Genomic DNA, 16,584 nt, shown 5'->3' on the forward strand with positions numbered 1-16,584 from the left:
GGACAAGTGTGTAGTTTTAAGTGTATAAAGGTGAAAAGACTTACATCTAATAGTACAAGGGTAAGTAATTATATAAAAAATAGAACATTATAAGTAACCTCGAAATATAAAGTATATAAAGAAAAGAAATATGCGATAGAATCGATTATGACGGCAAACCGCCCGCCATAAACTATATAAATTTTCCAACGCGTGGAAAAATTCCAAACGGAAAATTACGTGGAAGCAGATGAAGTGACGTCAGCAGAAGACACCGGGAGGGGGCACAACTTGACTATTGGTCTGGTGACAGAACCGCTAATAGTTCTCAAGGTGGCTACTCTCACTCGTCCATCTGGCCCTGGATGAAGGGCTTCGACTCGGCCCAGCGGCCATTTTGCCGGAGGTTGCAATTCGTCGCGTAGTAACACTAGTGTCCCCAGCTCCAGGTTCTCCTTCTGCTAACGCCATTTGGGAAGCTGCTGAAGGCGTTGCAGATATTCCCGCCTCCACCTGTGCCAAAAGTGAGAACGTAATATAGATATTTGTCGCCAACGCGAAATAAGAGAAATATTATGCGATTTGGATTCTGGATCCGGAACGATACAAGTGGGTTCACCGATTAAAAAGTGTCCGGGTGTTAATGCCGACAGGTCCGAGGGGTCGTCGGAAAGTGGATGTAGCGGCCGTGAATTTATGCATGCTTCCACCTGGCACAAGAGCGTTGTCATCTCCTCGAAGGTAAGCGTGGCGTTTTCGACGATTCTCCGTAGGTGGTGCTTGACCGTTCTAACTCCTGCCTCCCATAGGCCCCTGAAGTGCGGAGCATACGGAGGGATGAAGCTCCAGTCCGTGCCATCGGCTGCCAACGAAGCTGCGGCGTCTAAGTAGAAGGCGGAGGCGCCGCGGAACATGTTGCGCAACTCCCGGTCCGCTCCGTGGAAAACGGTCCCATTATCGCTTAACATGGTGGCGCAGCGGCCTCTGCGACTGACGAACCTGCGAAAAGCGGCTAGGAATGAGGCAGAGGTAAGATCTGAGACAGCTTCAAGATGAATTGCGCGTGTACTAAGGCAAATGAACAGCGCTATATATCCCTTGTAGGATTTGTGTCCTCTTCCTGGTGATGTCCGCAGCTTCACCGGTCCGGCATAGTCCACCCCGGTGGGAAGAAAGGGTCGCCGAGGAGTGATGCACTCGAGCGGTAAGGGGGCCATCAGCTGCGTGGTCGGCCTACCACTGTAGCGAGCACATTTTACGCACCCTTTAATGACGTCTCGCACCAACGAACGGCCATGGATTATCCAGTAGCGTCGCGCCAGCATGCTCCTGGTGAGTTGCGGTCCTCCGTGCAAGGTACGGAGATGGGCATCTCGAACCAAAAGAGTAGCCAAAGCATTCTTCTTCCCGATGATGTAAGGGTGCCTCTCGTTGTAGGGAATAGAGGCTAGGTCGAGGCGGCCCCCGACGCGTAGTAGTCCTTGGTCATCCAGGAAGGGCCTCAAGGCCCCAAGAGCGGAAGATCGCCGTACCTCCTTGCGCTGCCGAAGCTGGTCGACCTCTGATTGGAAATCGGACTTCTGAGCTAGCCCGATAACGATCCGTAGAGCAGCGTCTCGCTCCGAAACCCGGATAAACCCGGTTTCGGTTTTCAGCTTCCTGGTAAGTCGATGAAATCTAGAGCAGAGAGCAATCACGGCCGTTAAGCGTGTTAAGCTTGAAAACCTTGATAAGAGGTCGTTCTCCTCGTTTTTTCCTTTGCCAGGTAGATTTGTGCTCGGCCCCTCTCCAAGTCCGCCTCTTCGACCTTTCCCAGAGGTGTTGCAGGCCACAGATCTGGGGGGTCGACGAGCCAGGAGGGTCCACTCCACCATAGATGCGACGACAGGAGCTCCGACGGCGTTATCCCTCTTGTAGCCAAATCCGCAGGGTTGTGTTTGGTTGCCACGTGTCTCCAATTTTGAGGCGGAACATTGGACTGCACGGTGGCTACCCTGTGGACAACAAACGGCTTCCAGGTTGAGACATGCCCTCTTATCCAGTGGAGGGTAACGCTGGAGTCCGTCCAAGCCGTGATGGTTGCTGGTAAGGTCAATCCCTTTTTTACTTCCGCTATTAGTTTGGAAAGTAGCACCGCGCCGCACAATTCCAGTCGTGGTATGCTAAGTGCCTTGACCGGTGCCACCTTGGTTTTTGCCACAAGTAGTGTGGCTACGCTGGATTCTCCCCTGGACACTCGCAGGTAGACGACGGCTGCATAGGCTCGCTGGGAGGCATCGCAGAACCCGTGCAGCTCCAGTTGCGCAATGTTCGCTGAGTAATTCGTCCAGCGAGGAATTGCCAAAGCGTCGCGTTGGCTCAGCGCACTTCGGAAGGTTTCCCATGCGGAAAGTAGTTGCTCAAGTAAGTCCTCATCCCATTCTGCGCCAATTGTCCAAAGATCCTGCATAAGAATCTTTGCAAAAATTAAAACAGGGGCCGCCCATCCCAAAGGGTCGAAGAGGCTGGCTACTTCCGAGAGGATACGCCTTTTAGTGTATCGCGTGGTCTCATTGAGAGGCGGAAGAACACGCAAAGAGAAGGTGTCCGTGTTTGGCCTCCAGACGACCCCCAAGGTACTGACTCCCGGGTAGTCCTGGAACACGCACGTTTGAAATTCGTCCGCTTCCTGCAAGCTTGGTTTATTCGAAGCCCATTTGCTCAGATCGAATCCTCCCGAATGCAGGATGGAGATAACCTGTCGTCTCAATTCCAGGGCTGCTTTCTCGTCGTCGGCTCCGGCAAGAATGTCATCCACATACGAATGCCGACGAATTGCGACCGCTCCCAGCGGGAAACGCTCCTCCTCATCTTCAGCAAGTTGGACCAACACCCTCAGCGCTAGGAAGGGTGCGCAGGCTGTGCCATAGGTGACGGTCTTGAGCCTGAAGTCCTGTACAGGTTGATCGGGTCTGGAGCGCCAAAGTATCCTGGTCCAGTCCGCATCCGTGTGGTGTACTCGAATCTGTCGGAACATTTTAACAATATCCGAGGTAAATACTACTCGAAATAAGCGCCATCGTGTTAGAATCATCCAGAGGTCTGACTGTAGTTTCGGTCCAGGCATCAAACAGTCGTTGAGAGAGGATCCAGTGGCGGTGCGAAAGGAGGCGTTGAAGACGACCCTGATTTTGCCGCTAGAGTCGTATCGCTTCACCACGGCATGGTGCGGTAGATAATAAGCTGGATCCTGGACCGCAGACCCCGTTACCGCCTCCATGTGATCCAAGGCTGCATATTCCTCCATAAACTGCGAGTACTTGTCTCGCCAGGCTTCGTTGGATGCCAACTTGCGCTCACAGCTGAGCAGCAACTTTAGCGCCGTTGATCTGCAGGGCTTCAGGGCAAGGCTTGGATCCAATTTGAAAGGTAGGTGTACCGAATAGCGGCCGGTTTCGTCCCGAGAATGTGTCTCTCGAAAGTGCCGCTCACATTCCCGTTCCTCTGGTGATAACGGAGGCTGCTCGTGTAGCTCTTCGAAGCTTCGAAGAAAGCGTCGAAGCAGCCTATTGGTTGAGTCGTCCTTTTGGCAGTGAAGGCTGTGGACGACTGCCTTGCTGCCTTGACCTTTGGTGTCGGAGACTGGGCCCATCAACACCCACCCGAATGGAGTGCGCCTCGCCGTCGGTGTGCCAACCGGCCTGACCCGCGACTCGTCCTGTAACAAAACTCCACAAATATCAGCTCCCAGGATTAAGTCAACACGAGAGGGTACTCCGTATTCCGGATCCGCAAGAGTCACTCCTTGAAGATACGGCCAGGATTGTGAGTGCACTGCTCGAGCGGGAAGTAACGCAGTAAGTTTCCGCAGCACCAACGCTCGAACCGACAAATGAAAGCTGGGGTCCAGACGAGAGCGTGAGGAAAGAGAAACCTCACTTTTCGCCACTCCGCTTTCATTCTCTTGAACTCCTGAGATGGCGACGCTGACCGCCCGCCGTGGCAAACGGAGTGCTTGAGCTACCCAAGCAGATACAAGCGACGTGTCCGAACCGGTGTCCAGCAAGGCTCTGACCTCGAGAAGTTCTCCTGATGGTGCCTCCACCCTCACCTTGGCCGTCACTAAGAGTGCGGCGGGTCGAGTGGTAGCTGAACAGGCAAAGGAAGCGGCCAAGCCCTTCTCTTCTGTTTCGGTGGAGGCCGTTGAGGTTTGCGATGTCGAAACGTCTCCGTTGTTCGCGGGCATATTCTTCGTGGGACTCGGCATCGCATCATGGAGCAGCGTGTGGTGCTTGTGGCCGCACGCTAAGCAAACTTGACTTGACGAGCACTTGGTTGTGTCGTGGCCAACGGTCAAGCAATTAAAGCACGCCTGTAGTTGCTGAGCTCGCTCCTTCCGGCGCCGAGGTGGGAGCGCCTTTAGCTTTGAACAATAAGCAAAGTTATGATTTCCAGCACACGAGGGGCACTTACGAGGGGCGGGACTCTTTGCCGAAGCAGCTAAGACTGCTACATTAGTGCGTTTTACAGGCGCCTCCTTTTTTGTTTTAGCTGGGGCACCTTTTGCTGTCGCGGTACGTCGCGGCTATCAGCTAGAGAGGTCTCCCAGACCAGGTGCGTGGTTTTGTTCAATTTTTGGCTTAAGAAATAAACAAACCACTCATCCCACTGAGCTACCGGTTTTTTCAGCGCAGTGTACGCTCTAATCGACTGTTTGAATGTATCTAACAGCCTTTTCAATTCCGCGGCAGACTGTTGTTGCGCGGGAGGGCAGGAAAGAAGGGCCCTGTGGTGCGCGAAAGACAGAAGACGCAAGTTCCCGTACCGCTGCTCCAGGTCCTCCCAGGCTCCTTGGTATCCAGCATCGGTGATTGGCGTATTTTGGATGACCTCCGCTGCTTCTCCGGTCAAGGCCGACTTAAGGTACAGCAATTTCCGTACATCCTGAAGGTTGGGAACGCTGTGAACGAGACTCTTAAAAAGATCTCGAAAACTCTCCCATTTTAAGGGGTCTCCTGAGAAAGTGGGTAATTGTATTTTTGGCAATTGCGGCTTTTCCGGTGGTTCTGGAGGGGGTTGTACTCCACGCGAGGGGCCCGCCTGCGCGAGGTCCTCTTGGTACTGAGTCATCTGAGCCGCGACCTGAAGATAAGCTTCTTCGATCATAGAAAAGCGGTCTTGGTCCACGTAAGCACTGTCCTGGGCTTCCTTGAATCGCAACAGTTGACGGTGACCATTTAAAAACGCATCCCAATATCGCTCAAGGAGACCTCTACGCTGTTCTAAAACTGCCCGCGTAATTTTTTCCCTGCCCAATTTACAAAGGTTGGTCCAAAACCGTTGGATCCAACGTCCGAGCTCCTCCTGTTCCCGTAAAATATCCGCGTATTCCGTCGCAGGCATCGTAATCCTTTTATTTTTCAGAACTGGGCGTTTCCGAAGCCGTTAGAAGTAACGAGTGTTGATTTGAAGTTCGAGACGTTCCGAAGCGTTTACAAACACAGGCTCGACCTCAGAAGACAACGCCCAAGCGGATGACGTCACGGAGAAACCGTTACGGCAAGAGAAATGATTTAGATAAAGAATAAGACTTATCTTTCTCTTGTTTGACTTCTTTTTCCGATGCCTGATTGCCTGGTTAGTGGAATCCTATTTTGAAGCGGCGGGTCAGTCTTCTGGCGTGGGAGTCCAGCCACAATTTTCCAGGAGGTCACTAGCACCACTCACTCGCGACGTGGAAGAACGTTCGTTGACCGCACTATTCGGCTCGAAGGATCAATGTTTGATCGTTTTCGCCCCTCAACCGGGAAAGGGGTTAGAAAACGGATTCGTAAGCGATTTTTTTTGCCGGTGCGCGACCTTACCGAAGCGATAGACTTCCAGGTTTACGAAGCTCGTATAGAAAAAGGCGCGATTTGTGATGAAGAAAAGTTTAGACTCTGTAGTTGTATCTTAATAAAGTTTAGTAAGATAGAAATGTTGAACAGTTCTTGCGTTCCGAAGCAACGCGTTCGAAATTCGAAATTCAGAAGAACTAGTACGCGAAGACGTATAAGAAGAAGCAGGGCGTTCGCAAGTATGCGGCGGCATATTTATATTATGTTTCCCCCCCGTCTCCGCCGTCGCCCGCCGGCCTACCAGCCCAGTCGGCTCGCTACGTCGGCCAACGGAGCGAGTGAGATCGCTGGAGGTCGACAGAACGAACAGCTGAGACGAAGGAAGCGATCTAGCTTCTAGAAATTTCGGCGTCAAAAGGGATCCGATCTGAACAACAGCTGATCTGAAGGGGCTTCGCGCGCGATTCCTTTTTAGTCGCCCTTTACGACAAGCCAAGGAGGCTGGAGACGTATTCTGTAACCCCGCCTCCAGGGGAGACTTGATTCTATACTTCCACAGCAAATAGGATCTGATATAATCGAAAGTCTGGTCTATGCTTTATTAAGTCAACACCCTTGACCGTTATTGATCAGTGAGTGCAATTGATTTAATTGTAATTTATTCACGTTATTAATGTTGACTTGATTAGGTCCTTTCATTGAAGGCTTGGTAAGTTTTGGGTTGCCGGGCTTTGTTGAAGACGACTACGAGACCCCTGCTTCGATCGAGGGGAGGCGAGAAAGCAAGGGGAGTGTGCCCAAGCGCGTGTCTCGAAAGCGGGGCTCAAGGGTGAGGGACTACCCCTCGCAGGTTCCCCCAGCCACAACGATTGCCGGCCGCTCTGGATATAAATTGGGGCACCTCGAAGGGGCCTTCATTTAGTACATTTCTAACTGGGGAAGTCGCTAGTTCGCGCTGTTTGTGGTGGTCCGAATCGAAGCTTGGAGCAATACGCGTGTGTCGATACGTGCGCCGTGGTGCAGTGAGGGGTTATTGTGCATAACTAAGCGCAGCAGATCAGCACAGCACACCACAGCACATTGTTCATCCTCGCTGCGAAAAGGACCCGCTGACGCCGACAACGCCCACGCGCCAACGCGTCTATAGCAGTGGCGGGTGAAGAAGAAGAGGAAGGAGGAGTAAAACAGAGGAAGAGCGACGCAGCCGATCACTATCAGTCATCCTACGACAAGCATCGCTGAGTAAGTAAGTATTGAGTGATCATTTGTCGATTAACGTTTATCGCACCATCCTTGTTTGTTCAGCCTACCCGTTTAAACACTACTATTGTTGCTGATGTTGGTGTTAGTTCCGCTGCCGTTGCTCCTATTAATACGTAGCTGGTTAGTCCTTGATTGTCAACCATGCTGGATATTGGCCGAATGCCGACTGTAAATAGCTGTTCGATTTGCCGGTGTCCTGATACTAATTGCTTAGTTCTATCCATACTCTTGATGAAGTTGATTGAATTAGTTCGATCTTGACTAGCTTAATCAATTAAATATATTCAGTTAAATCCTGGCTTGGCTTGACTGCGCTTCACGTTGTCGAGCGGTTGCATGACTTGTTTCTAGGTCGGGTCAGGTCAGCCCGCTGTCCCGCTTCATCCTTGGATTGGGTTACGTGAGTTGAATTAAGTTGATAGGGCAGGGCGGAGAGGGAGGGCGATGCACGCAGATTGATGCGAGTCAGTTGAAACAATCCCTTCCATGCTACAGTTGTTCTCTTTTCTCCCCCTCTTTCCCCCTTCCCTTTTTCCTTCCTTTCTCTTATTCTCTTTCCCTTCCTTTCTTTTCCCCCTTTTGATTCAGATTTAAGTTATAGATCATGTTATTTGCTTCGCTTTCAGAACTCATGTTACTCATTGTTTGCTGTGGTTTAGGATCCTTGTACCGTGAGGGTCATAACCGGGGTTGTCATTGCCGTTACAAGTTGCAGTAAGTGTTGATCACTGCCATGGCAGTTCAGTTCGACTTAAATGTAGATCCTTGTACTTAAGAGTGCCCGTTTCCTTTTGTTCCGATAGCTACGTTACTGTGCTGCTAAATCTCCGGCCGAAGAAGAAAGAGAAGAGGAAAACATGTCTGCGTTCAGTGTACTGCAGATCAATTTAAACAGATGCCGCGCGGCACAGGATCTCTTGTGGCAGGCCGTGAACGAGTTTCGCGCGGATATAGTCGTCATCAGTGAGCCGTTTAATCCTCATCCGAATTGGAATCAGGACAGGAGCAGCTCAGCCTGCGTGTGGTATACGAATCGTCCTAGCTGCGACATGGGGGTGACTAGAAAGGTGTTTGGGACAGACGGATGCGTGGCATTGGAGACTCGCGAGTTTGTGATAGTGACTTGTTACTTCTCACCATCACTGACTATAGAAAGCTTTGAAGGTCAATTACGGGGTCTTGCGACATGTCTGTCAAGTGTTAGGAAACCGATTATAATCGCCGGGGATTTCAATGCCCGTTCTCCGCACTGGGGATCAGATCGCGTGGATTCACGCGGTCACCGTATGATGAATTTGATCGAGCACGCAGGGCTGATGCCCGTGGCAAGTCAAGGAAGTCCGTCATTCGAACGTGGTGGCGTGGGTTCTCGAATCGATGCCCTTTGTGTAGCCGCAGCCTCACAGTGTCCACGCGCTATTCGGGGTCGGATCACCGCTATCTTATTCATCGATTTAAAGCGAGACCAGAGGCTATTGGTTCGTCCGAGGATTCTCTTTGGGAGGCGAGACTAGGTCGCACGGGCATGGAGGCGTGGAGGGAAATAGTGAGCGGCCAGTTACCGATGCCAGGATCCCTGGATCCAACAGTTCAACGTAGTCAAGAGAGAGGAGCTGCAGCAGCCGGTCCATCGGAACAGTCCGCGCTACCGCCGCTGTGCACCGTGGCCGAAATTGATGAAGTGATTGATGAGTTAGAGACGCTCTTTCTGTCAACCCGTCCACCATTGCCGACCCGCAAGAGGAGGAAAGTACAAAATGTACCATGGTGGAGCCAGGAGATAGCAGATCTTTGTCTCCAAGCAAAGCTTCTCCGCCACCGCTGGCAGAAGGTGGATCGTCGGAGCCCGACGGCAGCACGACAGCAGGGGCACCCGTATCGCCTGGAGATGCTGGAAAGCCGACGTGCCTTATCCTTGGCATTGCGTCGAGCTAAAGAGGCATCGTGGAGTGAGATGGTCTCGACTATCGAAGAAGATCCGTGGGGGAAACCCTACAAGGCGGTCATGAATCGTCTGAAGGGGAAGTCGCCCCTGGTTCGCCTCAACCGAGAGGAGTTCCACGCAACGGTGTCCGCGCTTTTCGTGGTGGAGCAGGAGCGCCAAAAAGAGGCTGCCATCCCAAGGAGTAGTGCAGCAGAAGAAGAGGAGGAAGACGAAGCAAGAGGAGAAGAAGTAGCGCAGGCTTCATTGATCTGGGCTCGTCAGGAAGGAGCGTCAACGTCTTCGGCATTCAACGCACGCGAGATCGCGGGGGTACCCGCAGGGTCAAGCGCTGTTCCTCCTAACACCAGTAAGAGATGCTGAAGCCCAGGGGAGAGCACCTCGCGCCAGGGGGACGTGTTCACGAACGAAGATGTGAGGTACGCAATGGGGATGTTGAAGAAAGGAAAAGCTCCGGGTCCAGATGAAATCCCTGGCGAGGCCGTTCACGTTCTGCGTAACACTGCATCCGGCTGGGTTTGTGCCCTTTTCAATTCCTGTCTGAGGCTAGGTTACTTTCCAAGGGCTTGGAAAGTAGGGCGTCTGGCTTTAATACCGAAGGCCGGGAAAGCCTGTAATTCTCTTTCCGACCTTCGACAGCTATGCATGCTGTCAGACATGGGGAAGTGTTTCGAATATGTTTTGCGCGTGTTAATGCTAGAAGCGATTCGCCTGTCTGGAGGGCTGTCGGTGCGTCAATTTGGGTTCACGGAGGGCAGATCAACTCATCAGGCGATGAAGGTGGTCATGTCGGAGTGGGATCGTGCGCGCAGAGGGCGAAGTCACTGTCTGCTAATTACCCTGGATGTGAAAAATGCATTTAATACAGTGCGTTGGGACCGCATCCTGGCTGCAGCCGAGCGCCGTGGGTTTCCGACGATAATAATGGACATGTTACTTAGCTATTTAAGCGAGCGAATAGTGGGAACCCGGACGCCAAGCGGTGAGTGGGTGGAAGCAGCTGTATTTGGTGGGGTGCCACAAGGATCAGTGTTGGGACCACTGTTGTGAAACCTATCGTACGACGAGCTGCTGGAGGTGCTGCTGCCACCAGGCGTGACAACCGTGGGTTTTGCGAATGATATGGCGCTGCTTATAGTAGCCTGATCATTAGACAGAGTGCGCGAGCTGGCAAAACATGCCTTATGTGTGGTGGGGGCGTGGTACGAGAGAGAGAGACTGGTTCTCGCGAAAGAGAAAACTGAAGCAGTGCTCTTAACTGGGCGGCGCGTACCCGACGGACTTGTACTATCGTACGAGGCCGCGATAATCAGGACATCGCGCTCGATTAGGTACCTTGGTGTGATGTTCAGTAATAGCAGACTCTTTCATAGTCAAATGAGCCGGGTATGTGAGAAGGCAGTGAAAGTAGCGCAGCACCTCTCGTGGCTGCTACCGAATCCACGAGGATGCGGTCCGAAACCGCGTTTGCTGTATTACCGAGTGCTAGAATCTATAGTTTTGTATGCGTCTCCGGTATGGAGCGAGGCGGTGGAGTACGGATGTGTGAGACAGCGATTGACATCGACACAGCGGTTGGGGTTACTGCGCGTGACACGCGCGTATCGTACCGTTTCATCAGAGGCATTGTGCGCGCTGTCAGGTTGCATGCCGTGGGACTTGTTAATAAGGGCCAGGGCCGCTTTGTATGGGTACGAGGAGGCGGAGGTCCCAGAAGAGCGCGTGAATCTGCCGTAGGTGGTGGAATATGACACCTTTGATCGCTGGCAAACTCGATGGACAACCTCGGAGGGCGGCGCCTGGACTCGCAGGCTGATTCCCAACATCGAGGCGTGGGTGGAGAGCAATGGAGCACGTTGCCTAACCTATAATCTGGCGCAGGTGGTGACAGGTCACGGATGCTTTGCTCATTATCTCCATCGGATAGGAAGAAGTCCGTCCCCGAGCTGCTGGTTTTGCGATCCTCCAGTGGACGATGATGCCACACAGTGTTTGTGTGTGATCGTTGGGCCGTGCAACGAACACTTCTATACCTGGAGGTAGGGGAGCTGACTCCAGAGTCGTTTGCAAGCTCTCTTCTGGATAGACGAAGGCGACGCTCTCTTATATCGTTTGTAACCGAGGCGATGACCAAAAAGGAGAGTGTGGAGAGAGCAAGAGAACGCGCAGGGTTAATGGTGCCTCGTCGAGTCCGCCGGCGAGGCTTCCGTCACTCCCGCGGCACACGCGGATCCCGGGCGAGGGGTGGCCGCTGGCGCCGGTGAGGCCAGACCGACGAAATTAATGGCATTAGTGAGGGCAAGCCAAACGCACGCACGTACTCAACCCGACCACCTAATTATGTTTGCGACTATGTGAGTTAAGTATGTGAGTTTATTATGTGTATTATTGTTATCTGCGAGTTTATCTGTGAATTTATATGTCAAGAAAACATTTGTAAGGGAAGGTAAGGAGTTACGTAGAATGTTATTAATAATTGGACGCCTTGCAGGCATTATTGCTTGATCATAACTTAATGTTTGTATTTACCCAGTCCAGTAATAGGAATGCTGTACTCGTGGCATAAAATAGGACACATACACAGAAGTTCGAAGGTAGGGTTCACTCATTGAGTTGATCATTACCGGCACAATCGATGCCAAGTATATTATTCGCGTGTCTGGAAAATTGAGGCGAAGTCGTACTCGTGAGGCCACGCTGAGCGAGAGCAGGGAGGAAGGGGAGCCGCGAAGGAGCACTTCCGCACGGGCAATTTGCCAAGCCATACAAAATCCGACTTAAATATTTAATGGGTGCAGTATGCAGGCCAGGGAGTCCGAAGCCGGGTTAACGAGTTCCGTCACCTTTGGCAAATAGCAGTTGGGAAGGGCCCACACGGGGAGTACGGTAAGGAAAATCAACCGCGGATCGGAGTCCGGGAGAGGGTCGAGACGCGAGCTTAATACGCCTGAAACTCGATGTCATCAATTGAAAATCATGCTGTGCAAAATGCAATTATGTTTAAATTGATGAAACGCAATCTTGAAATATTCAAAAATTCTAAAGTTGACAAGGAACCAGGGTCAATGATTCGTAGTTGAAGGACTATGTTAGTATTATGATTGAGAATTGAGAAGAGCCGTAGATTTGAATTAACTTATCATAAGAGTAAAATTAAGAGGCAGTTAATACAGTCCCGCGAAGGCAATTGATGCGAATCTTTCTCAAAATTAAGCGTTGCCAGGGAGATAGGTAGGTATTCGAACAATGAAGCATGCATTAGAGTTGAGTTTTCATGATTGGATTTAAAATTAGGCGTGAGAGCTAGAAGTTTTAAGCGTCTCGTCAAGCGGGTTAATGGCGCGCACCGGCGGGCGATGAGCGTATTAAGTCGCCCACTCGCAGGTAATGTCCAGAACTAAGTCGATGAGATGACCATCGGCCGATGTAAGAAGAACTGCAAGCGAGCCGCGTCCGTGTACGACGGCCTGAAGGCGCCAATCTGGAGAGATTCCGCGCGAGGTCCGTTTTTAGTCGCCTTTTACGACAAGCCAGGGAGGCCGGAGACGTATTCTGTAACCCCCGCCTCCAGGGGAAATTCAATTTCATATTTCAAATCATAGCCCAGCAAAGAACCAGGACACGAACGTGATGAGCCTGGAGTTTGAGGTTGCCGATTGAGAGTCGAGCAGCGCAGGAAATGCAATTATATTTAGGTTGATAAAATGTAGTTTGCATAAAAGAGTATGTTATAGTTCAACATTTCCAAATTATGGACAACAGGGAGCTACGAGTTGATAATTCATAATTCATAATTATGAATCTATACTAGTGATTAGAAGATCACCGAAGATGAATAGAATAGAGGAGCCCATACATTCAATAACAGCTGTCATAATAAGCATACTAAACATACGAAACATACTAAAACTGGTTAAATCAAATCACAAATACAACGGGAAATAAATATATTTATACATCTAATGCATCTAATGCAATAGAGCAGTTAATGAATAGTTAACAGTAAAAGAAACAGTAAGCAATATGAGAACGTGAGAAACTGTGAAGTAAACATAAGTAGTATTGCGCGCAAGCAGGCAAGCGAGCATATGTGAACTGGACATAAGCAAATGACCAACAAAACCTCCAAAACCTAAAACGTCAAACATACATACATACAGCCGAGCAGCCAAATAGCAGAAGAGGAATATTTAACATTCAACACTAGCGCACAATATAATCACATAAAATTAAACTCAAGATAAACCATAAATTTGAGATGAAATAAACCAAGGATGTGAACCGTAAAGTAAAATAAAGTCGCCAGACAGATAGCAAATAGCAAGCCAGCCATGAGAGAAGAGAAGCATACATAACATAACATACAATGCTACTAATTATTATCAGAGGTAAAGGTAAATAAGGTACAGTATAAAATATAGAATATAGAGTATAACCAGAAAGTAAGCTGGGAAGAAAATAAATAGGTGAGCGTAATGTAACACTAATAATTGAAACCATTCATTGAAACTATTAAGTTACTTAAATTTACTTGCAGGAACATTTACGCGACCACAACCTCAACGTGGTTGGCAAGCGAACATGATGGCAAAAACAATTAGAAATTATTGCGAGCAAATCATCAATAAAGATAAGTAGCAACATATACCACATAATGAGAATAATAGGAAGAGGCAGAACTGTTAACATCAGAAATTAACCATAGTATTAAATGTAAAATGTAACATAATCCTAGTCTATTTGCAGGAAGCCCTAACGCCAGCCAATGGAAGTGGATGTAGAGTATTATTAACGGACCTAAATCGGCATAAACCATAAGGCAGATCAAACAATTCAAATAGTTATAAATTGAGTAGATTAGATTGTTACTGGATTATAATACCGCTCCGATAAGTATGGTATTAATATTAATACTGATACAGGTAAGTCGATGCAATACAGCGCGTGGTGAAAACTAATCAATAATAAACCCCACACACAACCATATTACTACTAAATCATAATATAAAGGTACAAGAAAACTAAACTACACTACAATAGATCAAAATTACTATGAACATATGTGTATATATAATATGTAACGAAAACACTCCAAATATAATCAATTTAATGAGTATACCGATGTAGATAATTAATTAAACTCCTCATACTATAGTCAGTTTAAATGATGCAGTTCCATTAAATCCCCTTTAATACCAATTAATAGAAAAGGCATATAGGTGCTAAACCAAGCCAGACACTTCTATAAGAATGTCATATGAGATCCACGGTCAAGAAATTCAAAGAATTTAAGGAACCATAACGCATATATGTATGTATAGAAAACCATAAAGACATTGTATCATGCAGGACGGACTACCGCAGCGTATGCCTCCCTGAGCACCAGCCGTATTAACCAATACTGAACTAACACTTTCCAAATCAGAATCAAAACCAGAATCAGAATTGTAATTAAGAAAGGGTAATTAATGTACAAAAGATTGCATAAAGTACCGTAAGTATTCAGAATACACAGATTCACAACTGTCACAACTGCACTAGAATTGAATTAAACATAGTATGCAAAACATTATCCTGAGGGGGGGGGGTACGAAGAGCTACAAAAGAGCAGTGAATACAGTAATGCTTCGAAATAAGCAAGTGGTCTCTGCTTCGAAATAAGCAACTCGCTATCCCCTCTTCTTTGTTTGAAGTCGCCCGCAAAGTGAGAGGTACGAGAAATGAGTGAGAGGTCCATGAAAGCGCGAAGCCGATGTTTAGGGTAATAAATTTCACGCTCGACTCAGCAGTGACATCGGTTAGTAGAAGAAGGATGGAATATATATAATGCTTTCTCAGTCTGGTATATTTGCTTCGAAATAAAGCATAGTGCGAGAATGAGAGGGCATGCTATATTCTATCCTTGTTCAAAAAATAACATCCCTGCTCGGCCGATCACTTTATGATTTGCCGCTACCTCGGATCTCTCACTCGTTTCTCGCATTCTCTATCGTCCCGTTTCGAGAACAAAGTCAAGCCGAATAGCATACCTGCTTCGAAATAAGCAACTGTTCGGTCCCGAGCCACTTGCTTATTTCGAAGCATTACTGTAATATTATAGGAACATGGAACGTAAAACGTAACACTCAATTGAAGAAGAAGTCACTGAAACATGTCAAGTGACCAAGAATAAAAATAAGAAAAGAATAAGGATAGTGAATAGTGAACGGCGAACAATAAACCAATAAATCAATAAACCAATGTCGTTACACGTCATTCATATCTAAATTGCTAAAGGAAATATGATACATCTTATAGTCTACAATTAATTGACAATGACTGGGAGCCCAAACAACCCCCGAAAGCTTAGAAGCAATGCATAATACTACAAGAGAAACTAAGGAGCTAAGAACTAAGAAACAAGAAACCAGAATCAGAATCAAGCCCACCCTTAAAATATGCAAAGGGATTATAAACGCAATATACGCATATGATATAAACTCATTAATCCATCCAATCCAGATAGACTCTTCTAAATTCCATAATACAAGACCCATTAAACTAAGTCAAATAAATATAACCGCAAATATAATCGCATGTATAATCATCACAGATGTAACCACAGCTATAATCACAGCAGCTAAAATAAAGCAGACACATATTAATAATCTGTATCAAGTAATTTAATTCAATGCAATTCGAGATGCCATATGCCATTGTTAATTACTCTGTACATTTACTTACTCAATTATAATAATATAATGGAATAGAAAGTTAGGAAGTTATATAATAATAATGCAAAACAATACAATTTAATACAGAATACTGGTTAAGTATAGCCTAACATAGCTAACTAATATAGCTGAATAACTGGACACAATCCAAGGTCGAAAATAATAATATTATAATATAACATATAATATATTCAATGCCTAAAATGGTCACAGATTGAACGCAGGCTGAACGCAATTGAACGTAGATTGAACGTAGCTTGGATGTAATAACATTAATAACATAAATAATATAATACAATTTGACTATGGTATAATACAATACAATAACAATACTATAATACAATATTATAACATAATATAATATAACATAATACAGCATATAATATATAATATATAATAGTAAGTAATATAAATGCACCGAATGCATAGAATACACAAAACGGAGCAAATGATACCACATTAACAAATACACTGCAATTACACTACAATACAATACCTCCGAGCGTAGCACATTAGTACGCGCACTGTCACAGCAATCACATCCGCACGAATAAATACAAAATTTAAATTAGAAAATTCAAAATTCAATAATTTCAATAAATTCAATTGAATTAATTAATTCAATTCAATTGACACTTATCACTTAACACTTCGTATCACATCGCATCATAGATGACCGATGACCATGTCAACGTCAACTAAGATAGGAAACCGGGCGAAGAAAAATAAAGAGCGCGACCATAAACCATAAAGAACATAGATACCTAGTGTTCGAATTCCCTAGTCCATACCATAATGATTATCGATCATCAAAATAATCACCAAATAATCAAATTAATCAACTAATTATACAGAATATATAAACGTTCGA

At 47.4% G+C, this 16,584-nt stretch overlaps 1 protein-coding gene across 1 annotated transcript in view; it reads right to left on the minus strand.

Annotated features, from left to right (window-relative positions):
- Nucleotides 1-1,690: 1,690 nt before the first annotated feature.
- LOC123987688 overlaps nucleotides 1,691-16,584 on the minus strand; it is a 42,054-nt gene continuing 27,160 nt past the window's right edge. Inside the window, exons 2-3 of the mRNA XM_046285190.1 lie at nucleotides 4,519-5,166; nucleotides 1,691-4,381 (exon numbers count right to left, since the gene is read on the minus strand). Coding sequence (XP_046141146.1) covers nucleotides 1,691-4,381; nucleotides 4,519-5,166 — 3,339 coding nt within the window. The remainder of the gene's footprint in view (nucleotides 4,382-4,518; nucleotides 5,167-16,584) is intronic.

Source organism: Osmia bicornis, chromosome 3 (genome assembly GCF_907164935.1).
Source record: "Osmia bicornis bicornis chromosome 3, iOsmBic2.1, whole genome shotgun sequence".
Classification (NCBI taxonomy): domain Eukaryota; kingdom Metazoa; phylum Arthropoda; class Insecta; order Hymenoptera; family Megachilidae; genus Osmia; species Osmia bicornis.